This window comes from Ascidia mentula, chromosome 3 (genome assembly GCF_947561715.1).
Source record: "Ascidia mentula chromosome 3, kaAscMent1.1, whole genome shotgun sequence".
In the NCBI taxonomy this organism is placed as follows: Eukaryota; Metazoa; Chordata; class Ascidiacea; order Phlebobranchia; family Ascidiidae; genus Ascidia; species Ascidia mentula.
Genome location: NC_138568.1, coordinates 3,475,514 through 3,494,705, shown reverse-complemented (window position 1 = coordinate 3,494,705; position 19,192 = coordinate 3,475,514). Strand labels below are relative to the sequence as shown.

The 19,192-nt window shown below is 39.2% G+C and overlaps 2 protein-coding genes across 4 annotated transcripts; one reads left to right on the top strand and one right to left on the bottom strand.

Moving 5' to 3' along the window:
* Nucleotides 1-413: 413 nt before the first annotated feature.
* LOC145895202 (coiled-coil domain-containing protein 81-like) lies at nt 414-11,442 on the bottom strand. 2 transcript variants are annotated; one of them, XM_082983970.1, is made up of 19 exons: nt 11,199-11,442; nt 10,874-11,092; nt 10,571-10,668; nt 10,338-10,496; nt 10,028-10,108; nt 9,613-9,701; nt 9,079-9,143; nt 8,603-8,744; nt 6,353-6,483; nt 5,573-5,901; nt 4,996-5,103; nt 4,416-4,499; nt 3,801-3,886; nt 3,387-3,465; nt 2,796-2,927; nt 2,180-2,304; nt 1,736-1,837; nt 1,205-1,372; nt 414-766 (listed from the first exon to the last, which is right to left on the bottom strand). In XM_082983970.1, the coding sequence occupies exons 1-19, from the start codon at nt 11,275-11,277 to the stop codon at nt 670-672; spliced, it is 2,373 nt and encodes a 790-aa protein (XP_082840096.1). In that variant the 5' UTR covers nt 11,278-11,442; the 3' UTR covers nt 414-669. The 2 variants fall into 2 exon arrangements, with proteins under 2 accessions (XP_082840096.1, XP_082840097.1); XM_082983971.1 differs by lacking the exons at nt 2,796-2,927; nt 10,028-10,108.
* Nucleotides 11,443-12,313: 871 nt separating this feature from the next.
* Nucleotides 12,314-18,916, top strand: LOC145895203 (copine-3-like). Of its 2 annotated transcripts, none has more exons than XM_082983973.1 (15): nt 12,314-12,537; nt 12,843-13,010; nt 13,069-13,140; nt 13,393-13,464; nt 13,590-13,666; nt 13,776-13,872; nt 13,995-14,081; nt 14,147-14,230; nt 14,377-14,436; nt 15,208-15,341; nt 15,480-15,583; nt 15,875-16,011; nt 16,460-16,590; nt 17,035-17,140; nt 17,757-18,916. In XM_082983973.1, the coding sequence occupies exons 1-15, from the start codon at nt 12,376-12,378 to the stop codon at nt 17,862-17,864; spliced, it is 1,599 nt and encodes a 532-aa protein (XP_082840099.1). In that variant the 5' UTR covers nt 12,314-12,375; the 3' UTR covers nt 17,865-18,916. The 2 variants fall into 2 exon arrangements, with proteins under 2 accessions (XP_082840099.1, XP_082840098.1); XM_082983972.1 differs by having other exon boundaries at nt 17,035-17,152.
* Nucleotides 18,917-19,192: the final 276 nt, after the last annotated feature.

The window sequence follows — 19,192 nt, the reverse complement described above, 5'->3', positions numbered from 1 at the left end:
AAACAATAATTAAACCCGAGTTGAACATTTACAACGCTCACATGACGATGACGAGCGCGGGCTAATTTAGAAGGCGATTTTCGACTATGTCATTGTTTCGAATGCCTCAACCATATTATGGCGTTTGGATTGGCTTTCTTAAAAACTGGGTTTTTTTCAATACTATTTAACAATGAATTGCAACATTGGTTTCATTTTCTCGTGAACCAGTGCAACGTGTTAACAAAAAATGCCAGGGTCAACATAGTGCCACGTCTTTTCGCCCGCCAATACTCGATTTCGCCTTGCATGTTATTTTGTACGTGATATAATTCCGCCGGTTATTTTTGTGACTTTGGGCATTACCTATAGCACAGATTCCACAATCTTCACGCCTATTTTTTAGCACAAATGCAACATAATGCAAAATGCACCACAAGCAAAAGTACACTTTTATTAACAGGATATTTTTAATGTCGTATTATATATCATCTCAACAGACACGTTCGAGCACAATTCAGAACAACCATCATCTACGGCATGGCAGAAAACGAACACAGGCTTCTACAAAGTGCAACGTCCGGCTACACAGGTTTAAATATAGACATGGACAGAAATGGTGGTAGACGAGACATGTAACTACATAATGCAGGTCACAGACAAGAGGACTTCTAGAAAGAGTTTTTAGATTTAAACCATAAGACGTGATCCGGGAATGTAACGGGATTCGCTCCATATGTTGGACTCCCCGCAGTTGGCTGTGCGACGCTCACACTGGCCGCATCTCCTGCAAAAAATACAACCTTTGTAAGGAGTGTTTACCATGTGGTAAACCATACTAAAAGTTAGTCGTGCAATTTCTTCTGGTAGTAAAACTAGTCGCAGATCGGCATGCCACAAAATGGAGCACGCAACTTTATTGAATCATATTTCGAAATTGCAATTTGCTTGCCTGGTCTATGCATATAAACAATGTCAGTACGAAGCAGGACATGTTTGGGGCAAAATTAGTCATGTTCAAGATTATCGGAGGTTTACTAACAGAACAAAAGTTTACAATAATCAAATTCAAAGTTGGTTAAAGTAATGAGTTGTGAATGATGAATTCATCAAAATAATGGGCCAGCAAGAAAAATGAGAAAATAAAACTAATTTTTTTCAAAAAAAATATTCGTATTCTAAGGCTCATCCAATAAACTGATGTTCCTTAAGCTCATCCACTTACTTGTATTTCTCAGTTTGCTGAAGGAGGAGCATTCCCGGTGTGCGCATGCGCAAACGCTCCTCGTGCTCCTTTGAAAGCTTATCGTAGTGATGAGATTGCCAATTTTGTTCCAGAGAGCGACGCATCTCGTACGACCTCTTGTGAGCACCAATACGGTCTTCGATCAACCTGCAGAGGGCGCAATGTATTCGACTGTGCAACGTGAAGTTGTGTGGCCAGATTTGGAACCCAGCATTAACGGAGAAACGTGAGTTAAAACCATCGGTGTAAACATCAGAGAAAGGTTAAACGGTATTTGTTTATGGTAAGACAGTGGTCGTTAACCCATAAAACAATAAATGGATTACATCATAATTACTTTAAACAGGTGACTTCATTTTGACAACGAATGCGGGATGTTCGGCTTGATTGCAATTACACACCAGCAAAAGTTACGAAGTGGTTTTCTCACACGGTTTACATCTCAAACTGTTTAATTCACCTGATTTGCCAACACCCTTCAAACACGTTCTCCTGCCCCCCGATACTTACTCTTTCTTTGTCCGATCCAACATCTCACTTTCATCCTTCTGTTTGGTGAGATGATGCAAGATGGAGCTCTTCTTCTTCTCCGACACCATATCCAGTTGGCTCCTAAGAAAAAGGAAGATAGTTAGGCTCTATAAGGAGGCACTATGCACTCCAGCACAAAGCTGGGTGACATCATATTCTAAATCGCTTCCCACCATTGAGTTACGACCATGGCAGATTACATAAGCTTCGGTCTTTGCAAATTTTACGTTTTCGTATAAAAGCTTTCAACTACAAAATATTAAGGGCAGTCAATGTCCATTGGAAAAGTTTCCAACGTAGCCTTGCGATAGACGCAAGACCACACGCCCAAATACGGTCTCACAGCGAATCGCTTCTGTGTATATCACTGTGTGATACATATTAAGTTTTCTCTGAGGAAACGAAACGCTTCGGGGGAATCACCGTAAAAGAGATTTGGCGCGCTCCCGTTGTTCCAGAAGCTTCTCGTTGGTTGAATCGAAACGGCCGAAGATCGGGTCCTTCGAGTCGGACTCAGCTTTTGGGAGTGGGAGTGGCTTCCGCTTGATCTATCGCCGCAAGACAAACATTATGGGATGAGTTTGCGTTCGCGCAAACAAACAAATACAGCAAAGGCATACAGAAGCAAATGAAAGTCGGCTATGTGTCATCAAAACAAACAATCTGACAGCGTTGGTGGAATGCAAACAGATAGTTAAGCTCAGTTTTAGCCTTAAAATGGCTTACGGAGGCGGTAAATTGGCTAAGGGCGTGGAGCAATGGTATGTGTATAATCTGTTGATGTTTGCATGATGATATGTGAATTAAAGGTAAATTATTACAAAGTATGACCTACATTTTAAGTACACATACAGTTGGTGCTCACGAACCCTTGTTCCTTATTTGCATCACCTGGTACTAATTCACTGCTTCTGACGTAACCGTTTGCAACATGTAAAATCTACCTACTTTCCGTAAGACCCCTGAGTGCGCTAAGATAAACTGTACAGGACGTGTCCGTGCGAATACACTGCCGGTATTTCGCTTGCCCGATAAATACCTTCGTCGAGCGCATTTTTCTTGCAGCGTCGGACGCCTCAAACGGGTTGAGCATTTGTGGCTTCGGCATTCTAAGGTGACGTCGCGAACTTCCACCTTCTACAGGGCTGTTCAACTTCTTGCGCACCTGAATCTGTCAGCACACAGCTGAGCTAGTAATCTGTTACTCGATCTGATATTCGGTGGCACTGTACTGATCAATATATTGGTCAATATACTCTCAGGTAAATCACTGCACTGCACTCCAGAAGAAACTTATTTTTTCGTTTCAATGACTGCAATTATCTTTGGGGCACGTTACTGTAGCTTTTCTGAGAAGTTTTACTGATTTAAAGTAAACCTGATCCTGTTTTGTGATTGTTTGAGACTGGGGATTGGGACAAACATACATGGAAAGTACAAGAAATATCTTATATAGTGTGTGGGTACATAATAAAGTTTAGTAAAATTTAGAGAAAAAAACAGCGACAATTAAAACAAAACATAGTTAGTTAAAAAGGCTTGGACGGCTAAATGGGTGGGAGAGGTCATTAATTATGACACGCGTTTGTTGTTGAAATAAAACAGCCAAATATTTCATTCTTTATACGACCTGCGCCGAAAGAGCTCTTTGATATTGCGATATTTGATCCGCCTTTGCTTTCAGGTAATGCTCCCTTTGAGCCGCCAAACTGTCAACAAACAATACAATGAGCGTCATACAGGAAGCTAAACATAAAATATTGATTACATATCAGATGCGAATTGTTGGGTGCGAATTTACTACCGAAAAACGTGTTTTATTTATGGGTATTCATGGCCTTTAATATTTTAAATTTAGTTGTTTTGTGAGCAACAAACTACGTCAAAAGGTCTTTAATACAACATACCGCTTTGTAGCGGAGTTATTTAAAGATCAATGGGAATTGGAAACGCTTTGAAAGTCCTAACAAAGTGAACGTTCGTAAATAAAATTTTCCCAAGAAATTTGTTCGTTGATGACTTAAACGGATAAATTTCCACTTACTCTTCTGCCAACTGAACTTGTTCCAATCTCTCCTGGAATTCACGGTCGTGTTTCTCATGTCTGTCTCTCGTTTTGCGCAATTTCACCTGCAAAGTTGAAAAACGCGTTGCGAACAAACTGAACGCATGCATTTCAATGCTTTTGAACTTGGTTACATTTATCTTTATTGGAAATCTGTGTGGGTGACGAATACTAATTGGGAATTATCAATGGGGAAGTACTATTTAAAGCAGTGTTTAATGCACTGTGAAACTCATAGATTTTTGGCCGGCCCCAAAGGCGATCTGCAAGATTTGGTGCTGGAATATTAGGGTTGGTTATATTAATACTTAATAATTTACATCCATGTCAAAGGGGGTATGGAAATAGTTAAGATTTACTGGTGTCATTCCTTTGTGATTTGACAATGCATTTTAAGGGAACAAAAACGCTAATAAGCCTAGGAAACCTCTAACCAACGTAGGCATGGTGCCTTTAACCTATAGAACACCAGTAATACATTAATCAAGATTGAGACGAGATTTAGAAGGACCCTTGAGATATGCCCGGAGATAATCCTATACCAATATCTTATCTACGAGGTTCAATCTCAAATACACAAGACAGTGGGCTCACCTGGCCCTCCAGTGCCTTGCTGTATTCCTCCTGTTTGTAAAACCTCAACGGGGTGAGCGGGCGATTTTGGAAGACGTAGGACTTCTGCGTAAAAGCAAACATGGAAAATTTAATAAGCGCGCGTCATGGCAAACATTGGTTTTGCGCTGTGGTAAGAGAAGTGTATTGGTTTTGGGATTCTGCCATGGAAGCAAAACAGAGGTCAGGTTTGGTGTGTACTGTTGTTGTGTACCAGGGTTTCTAAGAAAGCTGGATAAATCACTTTATGGCACAATTAGTTTCGCTTTACGATTTCCTGTTTGTTATTCACTATGGTAAAATGACGCGACAGGATTGAAAAACTGGACGGATAATTTGTATGTCCAAAACAAAAAAATTAATCGTACATGCAGCACAGTGTGTACAAATAGTAGTGAATTTCTGAAAACGTTCCAATAGTACAACAGCTACAAAAACGTAAACTTTGACTACGGACAAAAAAGTATAACACAAATAAGGGCGCGTATTCCAAATAGAAGAATATCGCCACAAATAATTCACTATTTTATATGCCCAAAGAAACCACAAACAGTATACTTGCCACGAAATCGGTGGTTCGTTTTCCCTTCTCGTCACGAAGACATTCTGCGACACCGAGATTGAACGCGGCAACTTTCTGATTTGATTGACGAATCGAGTTGTGGTTTGCCTGGAAAATGACACAATACATTTAATCCAAAGCAAAAGTCAAATCCAGCCAGGCTTCGTAGACGTTCAGTTGGTCAAGCAGACTGGATATGTAAAAGTAATAGGTTCGTGTCTCAGGCAACAGTCACGCCATTAGGTACTAAAATTTTAGCAAAGTCTAACAAGTTGTTCACTGTAACAATCACTGTTGCGTGTGATAAGAAAAAACGAGGCGTGAAAAGTGACGTAAGAGTTATGTAAAATCCTTCCTTTTTAGGTTGAATCTGCGACTGAGTTTAGAAAACAATCAAAACCGAACAAAAATTCGAAGGAAAAATCCTGATACGTAACAAAAAGAAACAGAAAATGTTCCATCAAAGTCGTCACTGCTAATATTACACGGTCCGAGATGACATACAATAGTTCTGACGTCAATTCCAAGTAAAGCTTCGATTATAACTACGTTGAGCAAAAAAATACGGCCCATTTACCTGCTCAAGCAAAATAGCCTCCTGGTCCTTCATCTGCTGGTACTGCTGGAGTAGAGCATCTTGCTCCAGCTCCTTGCGCCTCCGTTCCTCCTCGAAGGACACCGGAACATTCCGCATTGACCTCTGCATGCACAGATAGCAGAGCTCCTGTCCGGCCCGGTGGTGATGATGCTGCGGAGTGCTGCAAGCCGACGCCATTTCGCTACAGCGAGAAGATTTGCGCGGGAAGTGGCGGGAAGACGGAGGTTCGGGAGTCTGCAGGGGGACGGATGCGGGACGTTGGGACTCTTGATCCTCTTCCACCTTCATCACCTCAGTCTTGTTTTCACCTGTATTGGATTATTGTCGTTGTGTGCTATTAATACCACGTATGTGGTGAGGATATAGACTATCCTGTTCCGAATATAGTGACGTAAAGTATAAACCAAGAGGTAACAGATACTGACACAGTTTTTTTAAAAGGTTCGGTTCTATTTACAGCAAACAATTAGAGAAATTAAGACCTTGTATATGTAAAGAAAAACATTTCTGTGCCAGAATACAAAGCTGAAGATTGATTTCTTCTGCCACAATATGTAGCAATATAGCGACAGGTATTTCTTGTGAAATACAGCTACAGCATTACATTGCGGTGGTAATAGATGTGGTAACGTGGAAGAATAACTGGGGACTTAAGAACGGGTGGTGTTAATTAATAAAATCAAAACACACGACACCCTCTGCTGGATATTCTTCCAGAAATCTGTCCACACAAAACTACGTATAGGAAAAAATACTCACCAACTTTCGTTTCCGCCTGAATCATTTCTTTCACGTGACAGGGAGTCTCCGGGATCTTTCCTGCCGTCTCGCTGCGAGGCGGACGAGGACTTCCGGGAGGTTTCAGAGCCAAGTTCGGCGGACTTGACATCCTGTGGAATATTTAAGAGTAAGTGCATGACTTAGGGAATGGACTTCGATTCGTGTTTGTTAGGTTGCTTACAGATAGTTGGACGTTTTTTCTGTTTTTTTTGTCTTTTTTGTGTAAATCGTGCGCGGGGGCAAAATAAAGAAGTTAAGTTAATTTTTAAGTACCGCTTTTATCTTTTCAAAATTATTAAGGACGGAAAGCAGGCCACTGGAAGTCGTTTAGCCTCAAAAACAAGACAATCAACAATGCTTATCAGCAAAATCCCAAAAGAGCGTTTCACCCGCCAAGAATTTCTCATTTTTTCTACTGCTCACCTTTTCATATCATTGGATGTGGGGTAAAGTGCGTATGGGGTCCGAGGCACGGCAGACCACTGTAAATAATCTTCCCGTCTGGCCCCTTTTTTATATTTTCCGATTTCAGGTAAACTGGTTCGGTCCCATTTAAAATGTGTCATTTTCCTATCGCTTTGTTATCACCTAACCTCAGTTACTATCAATTCGTACAATAATGAACACACTGTAAAAACCTTATGCTTGAAAATGGCATATGCGCGGAACGCCTAAACTCTTGAGATGGTCGTGCAATACCGAAAAAAATAGCAATGTCAGACTAAATTCTTAATTCCAAGACGTTTTACAACTCCTACGATCCAATCGTGTGCCGTCAACTTAGTTTTCAATGCTTTCTCCCGCCCTATTCCATTTGTATTTAATTAAAACTATCGAAGTCTAACACATCATGGAACCTTTCGCCACTGCACACTGCTAATGACTCCAAAAAGGGACTTAGCCTGGCAACAAAACTCTAAAGCTCACTAAAGTGGCAAGAACTTCAACATAACCACATCCACTGGACGTTCTCTCCCAACAGTAAAGGAAGAGAAAATACCAACGGGCATTCATGACCGGAACTCTGGGCGCCCCGGCTCTTTTTCCCACTACACGCCTTGGCAACGGCCTCCGCTCCATCGACTGTCTCTAAGGGCCAGAGCAATAAAACGTTGTTTGTCCTCGACGGAGGAGGGAAACTGACAATCACCGTCGCCTCAACGTGTAATAATCGTCCCTTTCTTGTTGCCTGTCGCTATTTGTCTGGTGGTAATCGGCTTGCTAATACCATCCTCACATAGCACATAACCGGTGCTTGCGCTATGATACGCGCGAAGGTCGATCCTGCGACCGCTTTTCTCATGTTGAGAGCAATTGTTTGCTGAGATGGGAGCAAGTACGTGTTCTGAGGTGTTTGCATGAATACGCGAGCAAACAGGGCAACGGCAAATTGCCAGGAATGCCAATATATCATAGGTGGCCTTTTCGTATGTCTGGGACGTGGTTCAAGACTTTCGCTAAGTATGTGATTTACCTTGTCTCGATCGGTTTTGTAAAAGCAAGTACATTTTAGCTTATTACCAGAAGGAAAAGAAATAGTGCAAGAAAAGCATCGCCAAAACTATGCATGTTTTGGCGACCTAATAACACTTTTTTAACTGATATATTGAAGCAATAGGAGTGATAAGAAACTAGTATTGACATTGTGCGTGTTATGGAGTAACTTCTTTTGCTCTGGTACAGGATAACGATAAGATAGAACCAATTCCTGAGGTTCAACACTTTATCTGCAACTGCCAGTGTTCTGCAACTCCTTTGTTCAACCTTCAGAAGAACTTGAAAATGTGCACAAAAAGACCCCCTACGGTATAACAGCCCATTGTATTTTCCATTTGACCTAGAAAGCAGCAAGGCGTGTGTCGTCACACAAAAGGGGGCGTGCGTATATGGGGGTCATAAAACAGCATGTTTTTATCCGGATTCATGTCCCATGAAAAAGTGGGTGTGCTGACATTTAAGTTATGACCACCCGATCTGCGTCATCCCGTAAAATTCACGAATGAATTCACATACTTGGGCTACGTTTGTATAGCAACCCGGGCCCCGTGTTTTTCAAACACATTTGATCTTAAACAATTTGAAGCGATAAATTTTCCATGGAGAATTATAGCACTCCATAAAAAGTGTTTTTTGGCATAGATTTTATTTATTTCGTGGTTTTTACTGGAAACTCGAAAACTACCGACAACCATACGGAGCCGAAAATTAAAAATAAATGCTTCGACTTACTTTCTGACGGGAGATCCCCTAACCCCTTCCCTGGCCGGCATAGCGTCTCTTAGTTCTTCCGGGGTGAAGTTGACCCCAACAACGGGATGGGGGTGGACCACTTCGCGGTTCGACAGTCGGGTCGGAGGCAGAGGGATTTTTTCTGCGTCAAGAAATAGATTTCCTCGTGTAAATAAAAACAGTTCTGCGACATTTCAAAACGTTATATTAAATAAATGGAAAAAGGCATTTTCAGTTGAAAATATGTGCATTTTTGTGGTGTTGTACAAATCTACATCAACTGCAATACAATACAGGACCCGACACAACTTTCCTATTGGAGACAGCACCGACAATTATTGCTTATTCCTGTTTTACTGATTATAGTGTGGAAAAACTTTCAAATCTTACTAATTTCAATTGTTATCCCAAATTTTTTTGTGAAAACACGTTTTTTGTTTGTTAATCGCGAACAGATGGAAATCAAATGCAGTTACCTCCGTCTCCTTCCTCTTGGACATTCTCTGTGATGGGCGGCAGTATGTTGTTCGTTCCATTCAACCTGAAACAATTTTTATTTAATCGTAATGCAATTTAATCAGAGTGTGCGATAGGACGTTCAAACTTTCAGAGTGAAGAAACAATTTAATCGCGAAGTGTGCAGAAAACTCCAAACTATTTTATTGCACACTTTAATATTGACCTCTGTGGTCATAAATTCCACATTTCGCGATTGTCGTCATTCTGCAGCTCAAGGCCGCAGTAAAACGACGTAACTGCTAGCGGCGCCGTAAAAGTGAAATGTAAACAAAAACCAGCGTGACACCATCCGTCCAACCGACCATTGTGGTTCAACTACCACTAAAACACAAAACTATTTGAGGTACCCTTGACAGTTTTTATCTGGTTAAAGTACGTTTTGTAGATCGTCATATTCCAGGGCTCTTATCGTATCATAAAACTGGGTTTACACAGTACATGTCTGGAATTAAACTCATCCTGGGTTACCAATTTAAAAAAAATTGTCTTACTTAGGCAATGTGAAGGTGTTGGTTCCTGGACGTCGTTGGGCACTGAGAGTAGTCTGGTTTGACATCACAGAATCAGCAGTTCCTGGTCTCTGTGGAAATATTTGTCTCATGAAATGCAGCTGAATGTTGAAAACACAATAGTGTTGCTGGCAGGCGTACTGTATTTCAATTAATGTGTTCTTCTGGTACAATCATCCATTACCATGATGAAGCCGAGTTGAATAGCTGGTGAAATTGTGCCAAAGAACAAAACTTTTAGTTGTTTGATAAACTGTGTTTGACTCCTAACCTTTTTTCTTACTATGTTGTCTACATCTTTTTTCCTTTGCTTAACTAAATCTAGACTTTGCTTCAACTCAACTATCCTAATCAGGCCTAATCAATCTTTTGTTATAAATGTTTTTTTTAGCCATACCTTACTTCTCTTGAACAGCAGCTTTCCATAACACCTTTTAGCAATATCTGCACTAAGCGATGGACTGCCAGAGAATAGTTCCTGTATTTTTAACAGATACATTGCTATGAAAACATAACTAGGAGATTCAAATGACAGTCTAACATATATTGAAATCAAGTCAAATTTAGTCTGTCAGATGCTCTCTTTGAAGATGATTTTGGAAAATATTTTGTGTTCAAAAAGCTGCTTATTGATTATGCCTTCCAGCATCATTTATATCAACTACAAATGATTGCTTTGCTGCATTGTAAAAAAAATTGTTTCTTACATTTTCAAGGACTTTTACTAAGTTTCCAGATCCATCCATTGAATTCAGAAAGTCTTTGAAAAATTTCATTTTAACCTTGGAATCTTTAATGGTCAAAACCCCAATTCCCCGAAATAGGAATTCAACATTTTGTTGATTGGCAATAGCCCTTGATAAAGCCTAAAATAGAAATCATTATGAAGAAACCACCATTGTAAGGTAGCTTGTATCTACAAAATGGTAAAATGTTGCACCTGTAATACTTCTCTAACACATGTTTCCACTGTATCTCTGTCAAAGGGACTTTCCACTGCTAGTGCAGTGAAGTTTAATTGAACTACTGGAATTTCACCTGCAAAAGAAAACAAATTATAAGAAAAACAATTCCATGTGTCATGATTTTTACTGTATGTTCTTAAATTACAACAGAAAAAAAAATTGAAATTATCCCCATTAACAAATTATTCATGGAATGAGGATTCCCATAATAACTGCTTGCATACACATACAAAACATCTAATTGCAGAAATAGTTCCGAAAATCATTAAAATGTTCACCTGTTGTATGATGCTTTGTGTAGTAAAGGGCATGGGTCTGCGCAAACTTTTCTGACAAAACAAAGACGGGTCTCTGAATTAAAATGAACTTGTTATTGCCAATATCCATCTTCTTGTGGGTGAAGGTAAAAGTTCCAAGGTTAGGAATGTGCACGCCCTTTTGGGCACACATTTGAACCTCCACATATTCTGAAAGGGCTTCCCAAACACTAATGATATCTGCGGGCGAAAACGCACTAGTAATTCCTTTGTTTGAACACACAAAGTCAAATTAAGTTGTTTTTAATTTCTTTTGATATTAATGACAACATTAAAGATGTCTTACCTTCTTCAGACAAGTTAGGAATTGCCGTAAAACGATTTTTCTTTGCTTCGGAAACTAAGCTGTGCATCGCTTCCGGCATTTTGTACTTTCGGGTAAAACTGATCTTATAGTCGCCGTTTAGTTTTTAAAGCATTGCCTTATCGTTACGTTATGGTTTTTGCTATGTTTTGTGCTTCTTAGCTTAAATACACAACTTTGTCAAACCCAATAACTCAAGTTGCGGGAAATTCTTTACCGATGCCAACGTTGCTAGGTGGTTGCTAAGGAAAGCGGGTTTCAATTGGCCATTGAAATGTTTTTCCGCATCGGTGACTTTATTAAATTTGTATCGAATATTTTTTGTTTGTGATATAATCATCCAATCATCAAGGAACAAATTGGTTTAAAGTTTTATTTTCACATGTCGTGGTTTCAAGATTTTTTTTGACCTATAAATCCCAAAAAACAAAAACAAATTTGTTTCGGTTGTAAAAAAGTATTTTTTAATTTTCTTTGGTTAGGTGCGAAAACTTGGTGTTAATAATCTGAATATAGATGCCAAAGCTATTATGGGCGTCTGACTTAATAACCTTATGTTTGTTAGTGTCCACGCCATTTTGTATGTGTTGTGTACTGTTCATCTGTGTAGTTGCTTTTTGCGCAAAATACATTTGATTTATTGTGCTTCTCATTGAGCAGACGATCCGAACACAACTGCGTTTTCATCATCAGTGCTAATTCGGAATAAGTTGCAGCAAGGCGCGCGCTGAGGTAAAAGCAGGCAACTGAGTAGGCATAAATCCTAGCAGACAAAGATTCTTCGATAGGATGTATAGTATTGCCAGTCGTACTGTAAATTATAATGTCAACCCAAAATGGTATTTATTGTTTGAGGTTAGTTAAAGCTGAATTACCACAGATCAACATTCTTCAAAATGCGCATTTGTTCGGGCGATGGCCCAGCCTACAACGTCGTCGCGCATGACCGAATATCAGAATCAACAAATGTTTGTCAGTCGTCAGTTGAATGCTTGTATTCAAAACAAAAGTCGTACGGTTTTCGCATGATTTGTTGTGTTGAGCATACTTCGTCGAAATTAAACTGATTGTTCATTGCTTTTATATGCAGACTAGAGTATTTAACAATTCAAAGCTGGAGTATCAAAAGGCTCTCGAAGTCTAAATAATAAGTTTAAACATGGCTGTGCCGCCGCAATATGCTGCTCCGACGTCAATGCCAATGACTAAAGTGGAACTTACAATATCTTGCAAAGATCTGGTAAACCGTGATTCCTTCTCAAAGTCTGATCCGATGTGTGTGGTGTTCCTGCAGGACACCAAAAGCAAGAAATGGAATGAGGTATTTTTGTCAATTTAATTTGTTTTACATTGTGCACAAGTACTTCAAATCAGTTTGTGTGTGGCTGCACCTTTCAAATTTTATTACTGATGTCACTGAAATTTAGTTGCTAATATAATGATATGCCAGATTGGTAGTTTAGATACATTAATACAAAGAAATATGTGATCTAAGCATTGTCTGTGCAATGAAATGTTGCCGTAAACATCCTCTGATATGTAAATCTTACATTATGGAAGGATAACAATTAGTTTTATTTGCTTCGTTGGACACAGTTTGAAAAGATTCTTACCTCTCTTTTCCAGTTTGCCCGCACTGAAACTGTTTCCAATTGCCTGGACCCTAATTTTAGCACCAAGATTGAAATGGAGTACATGTTTGATGAAGTGCAAAACTTGCGATTTGTGGTTTCTGATTATGATGAAACCACAAAAGATGATTTACTCGGTAATATGGAATGTACACTTGGCCAGGTAATATGTCTAAAGTAGCCTGTTTGTGATTCAAGCACATCAATATACTTAACTTCAGATTGTAGCGAGCAAAAAATACTTGACCAAGTTGCATGGATCAACCAAAGGAAGTCACAAGGGCTCAATTACAGTTAGTAACATATTGTAAAATTTAGGATGATGCAGGGTTTTCCTTTATTGATTTTTATGCACCAGTTCTATTGAAAATCAACTGTATATATATATATATTATATCCTAATGAACGTCAGTTGGATAACAACTGAAACATCAACCATGTAAATTATTTTTGAAAAGCTTTGAATTTATTGAATATGTATTATATGTCGAAAAGTTTATTGTTCCAGGATAATGGTCAAAATTGTGATTTATTTATGTTTTTAGATAGTTGCTGATGAAATCAAAGACAATAGGGTCGTGGTGTTTGCCATGAAAGCGAGAAACCTTGATAAAAAGGTATGCGATGTATATACAAGAGTTATAGCACAATATTTTTTGACCTTGGAAATATTTATGCAATTAACAGTTTGAGATCAAAGCTACTGTTTGTCAGATATTAACATTGTCCAATGTGTGAACAGGATTTTATGGGAAAATCTGACCCGTTTTTAGAAGTTTGGAAGAAAAATGGTGATGGAACATGGACTTTGGCACATAGGTGCGAATGGGTTTGTAATTTTTACCAGCCATTGTTTTGGTCTTATATCTAGATCTTCACCATGTCCATCAATAATGTCACATTTGTACATAAACCTTGTGTACTGTAGGACTGAAGTTATCAAGAAAAATCTCAACCCTGTTTGGAAACCTTTCATAATTCCCTTGCGCAATGTTTGCGATAGCGACATGGAACGTGAAGTGAAGGTAATGTTTGATTGATTAATCGTTACTGTGTGCACACAGTTTTTATGACACCCATACCTTAACAGTTAAAACTTCATCCTTAATGTCTCCGCAGTCGTTGTATTTTGTGTTGTTGATTTTAGTTTATTTGCCATGATTGGGACAGTGATGGAAGCCATGACCTGATCGGGGAATTTGTCACAAAAATCTCTGAAATAAAGAATTCCCAGGTGTGTAGTTCGTGTTGTTTGCACCCACAGGACATTTTTCATCACCAAATGTTTTTTTGAAACAGAAAGAGTTTCCTTGCATTAATCCAAAAAAGAAATCGAAAAAGTCCTACCAGAATTCCGGCATCATTTCTTTCATGAGTTGTAAGGTAAAGTGTCTATATATATTTTGTTGCTATTAGATGTTCATTTTAGTTTTGTGTCTGTTTGTAAAGTTGTGTCTTATTGGTTTTATATCCGTTTCAACAATTACAGTGTAAATTTGGTAATTGCCAAATGTATATTTAAATTCCAGATTGAAAAACGCTACACTTTTCTGGATTATGTATTTGGTGGACTGCAGATAAACTTTACCGTAAGTTTGTATTTTGGGCAAACCTGGCTTTTTCTTATTAGTTTCACGTATATTTACATAAATTTGAGAGAATAAACTAGTTTTAAAAAACCAGAAAAATATTGTGTTGGAATAAAATAAGAAACTTGGAAGAAGCGTCTGGTATGTTTTCAGGGATGAGCAATATTAACCTTCATGTGATAAAATACGCGTCAATCAGAGCCACATTTAAACAACGTCCGTTTCGTCTGGAAACATGCAAAACCCCCCGAACGCAACGGTTACACACATCCTTTGACGCACTGCATAACGCATGCAATGTGTGTGACTGTTATGCACTGAAAAATAAACAGGGTTTGTTGAGTCCCGGTCTCAACTAACCCTGTTTCCTCTGCCCAACATGACAAATACACAGTAAAAGCATCCTAGAGGATGATTTTTTCTAAATACAGTCACTTGGAGGTCGAAATTGGTCGTAATGAAATATTTACCTGAGTTTTAAGGCAGCTAGATTACTGATGAGACTTTGATTGGTCGAAACAGTGGTTCTGTATGCAGCCTTAACACTCTTGGTTATTTAGTGAATTGAAAGAAACAGTAGTGGTTGCTTGGTTTATTGCTTGTACAATATTGGTTATATTGCTCATACTAAAGATCATTTAATGCAATGGCATAATGTTTGTATTTGCTCTTACGTTTATCACCAAACACCTTACCCTGTGTCCCAAATCCCTAAACAATTCACAATAAAACTCAATCTGACGACTGGAAATACATATCCTAATTATATAGGTTGGAATCGACTTCACCGGTTCCAATGGTGACCCCAGGAAGCCAGATTCGCTACATTTTATGAACCCCCAGTACCCGAACGAGTACCAAAGAGCTTTGCTCGCTGTGGGAGCTGTTGTTCAGGATTACGACAGGTTTGGTGACGTACTTTACAGCGTATGTGTACGTGCCGTGCTGCATGTAGTGTTTAACTGATTTAAAACCGAAAAAAAGGTAGTACGGAGCGTTATTCTTTGTCGTTTAATGATAAAAAATTTATTGTTACGTCACAGTGACAAACTCTTTCCCGCGTTCGGGTTTGGGGCAAAACTTCCGTCGCAAGAAATCAGTCACGAGTTCGCCCTAAACTTCAACCCGCAGAACCCGTATTGCGCCGGTAAGCAAATGTTGCTAAAGTGCAATGTTTTCATAGTAAAACAATTTTTTTAACGTGCTTACCGCAAGCTTTAATATGATTCCTACTATCCGGGCCGTATTTCCTACTCCACAGATTTGTTCGCTGAATGTCTACTGCTAACTTGGGGCCGGTGTTTCTATTTGATCCCAAATTTGAGTGGCATTTGCGGACTTATTCCTATTTTGCCTTCGATCTTATTCTACTAACTTGAGTGTTACCGTTATATGTCTTCTTTCCTAACATTAGGCCCAAACGCTTGTTGTCGTGTAGGTATATCTGGAATCGAGCAAGCTTACAAAATGGTTTTGCCACAAGTACAACTCTGGGGACCAACCAACATTTCACCTATCATAAACCACGTGTCAAGATTTGCTGCTCAGGCCCAAGCCAGTGACGCAACTCCAAAAGTGAGCATATGTGCTGGATGATAATAGAGCCTCGCTTATCGAAAATTTATCATTGTACGAATCATAGTGAGAACGATAGTGAGTCTGTTGTATTAGCAATTAATTATTAAACGTTTCAATTCTCACGGGGCCTCGCGTTTCGTAGAACAATTCAGGACTTCTGTAAGAAAATAATCGTGTGCACTCTATGTGGTGCGGGTTCAAATACGGCACCCAATGTAAAATATCAACATTCAATATTTTCTTTCCGGAATCGACATTTTTCCAACGCCACTTGTTGTGCGTGACACAGGTGGAAACTTCACATTTGAAAAATTACAACATAAATAACCTCGTGTCAAAACGCAGCAGTTTATTACAAAGAAAACATGTTTCGTTAAAATCAACATCACCTCTTGTTCAAATAGATGTAAAATATGTCATAGCTTCACGAAGTTTTTGATATTAGAGTTACTTCGTTCTACTGATTTTAACGGACGGAGTGATTACTGACATGGATCAGACGAGAGCAGCGATCGTCCACGCGTCCCACTTGCCAATGTCCATCATTATAGTTGGTGTTGGTGACGCCGATTTCAGGTACGATCCCCTATGACTGCAAATGGTGCTGGATCTATGGAGCCTTTGTAGCAAATATAAACGAAAAACGGGTATTTTCCGCCACCTACAAATGTATTTCGTTGTTAGAATCTCCGAGTCTTACTTTTTGTAATTGTGCATTCCCACAACTGCGTTTTGTTCCATAAATTGCAGGGTCTTCACCATTTATATTTGCAAGTGACAACGTGACATTGTCTTACTTCTAAAATGAAGCAATTTGCGGTGTAAAAACTATGCAATTGACTGTAGATTAGGAAAAAGCAAATAGAGGTCATTCCTATATCTATATAGAGCCAATGGTTTGTCGCCTAACCTCGCCTTTTGCAGGGCTTTGTCTACAACATAGTCCATAATGACATCCCCGTCTACAAAACCATAGTAATGAACTTCAATTAACCTCACCTAGGACACTTTTTTTCTCAGTGCAATGGAGATATTAGACGGCGACGATGGAGTGTTGAGAGCTCCCAACGGACAACCGGTGGTGCGGGATATCGTCCAATTTGTTCCTTTCAGGAAGTTTAAGAAGGTTGGTCTTGAGGTAAATGACCGGGTGACGCGTGCTGGTCTTCCTATCAAACCTCTCCAATTTGCATGAGTTTTCAATCTTGTGCATGTAGATGTTAACCATTGGAATGTCCCTACAAGTGTAATCTGTTTCAAGACTTTGTCGAGTGTTTCCAATTCTTATCACAGAAATCTTTTACCTCACTTTACCATGTGAAACACCTCTTACTTTGTCGTAAATTCTGTTTACAATTTCTCAACATCTTGTGCTTCGAGCCTAAGTAGCTATCTTAATTTCGTCGTTGTCATGCAATTTATTACATGCCGGTTTCTTGATGGCATCATATGTATCATCGAATATCAACTCGAAAACTATTTTTTTAACATTATCAAATTGTTTAATATTATCAGTCTATTTTGTTGGTTATCGATAAAAGTGTTCGGATCTCTCGCCCCAAAACTTGTCGCGTAAATCCAAAGTACAACAAAATTGGCTGCGTTCATTACAAGGAAATACAAGTTAGTGGAGCCGCGCAATACAAGTTATGCGGGCTCCACTACAGACAAGAGTGTAAACTCCCACACGCTATCCCCTGCAGGAAGTATTCTCACATTAACTGACTGTATATGTTTCACAGGCTAGCGGTCATGCACTTGCCAAGGCGGTATTAGCTGAAGTACCGACGCAAGTCACTGGATATTACAAAGGAAGAAACATGCTGCCCGGCAATTTGCCCCCAGAGTGATCATCGCTCCCGCCTCAAAGCTCGGTCGATTAACGCAGTTTCAACTTCACCCAGCGCCGTTTCCATGTTCCATGAATGTATCTTTAACGTTTGTCCTGCAAAAATTTGGTTGTGCAGTGCGACAGCAAACAGTGGGATTAATATATCTTTTTTGTATAGACCAGAATGAAAAAAAAATGTTTTTCCTATTGTAAGCGCCCCCTACTGCTTATTGTGTATGCAGTCTTGGCTATAACTATCGTATTTGGCCTAAATTACCTCCGAATTGTCCATCCAGATGTGGTTTGGCCCAAGCAACAAAACCTGCACGTTTCCCAACCTTTTTATCGTGTACAATTTGCCTTGTAATTCCTGCTTAATGATTAAGTGCAATTAAAATTTTACCATAACTGTTTTTTCACCACCGCAGACTCCGGGCGATTTTTGTAACTGTTACGTCTGTCAACAAAAAAGGAATTATAATTTCTTCGTACTTACGGCGCTGTAAATATTTTTTGCTGCAAACACCATGGTTGTTTTTTGGTGTAGTGTCATTCCTCCGTGCCACGAATAATATACGACCAGTGGAATTGTCGATTTTGTTACCTCTGATTAATTTCCTTCTTTCGCAGTGCTGCTGTGACAATGCTGGTACTGTTTCGAATTACCAAAGCCTCTTAAATTTTAGACAAACAGCAGTGCACCCAATTTGTTCCTTACCAAAATTTCAATAGATGTAAGAAGGTTTCTTTGTTATTTTATCGAATTATTGAGTTGGCTACGTCATAATAACCTTACCGTGCTAACGAAGTCACGTGGTGTTACATCATAGCCGTGCTGGATATTTATCTCATATAGCTGAAACCGAGTCTCCTACGGTGTTCTTGTACTGTTTTCTTATTTTTGCACGGGAATGTTCAAAGTTTATACTCATAGGTCGTTTTTCATTCATACTAATAGCGTCGTTCACCACATTGTTTTCTGTGTGCATGCATGTTTCCTCCTTTTAACAAATGTATAAACCAATGCCTTACATCGTGACATGTCCTCACATAAACCAACATACTATTGAATCGCCTCTTGTTTTTCCCGCCTTGAGAACCTAATCCTAAATCCATTGAATTGTCAAGATAGAAATCAACCCATAAATATTCTACAGAATCTAGTTTGTGTGGAATAGTAAGCAAAGCCCAAATTGAATCAAATTATGAATATTTTTGTGGCGGTTTGGGATGATTCTATGTGAAATGTTTGCATGCATGTTCCCAAGCCTGGTTAAATTCGATGGTCTACTTATTATGGAAGATTTCCAATACTTCCAAAGGAAGAAAAATCAGCGAGACATTTAT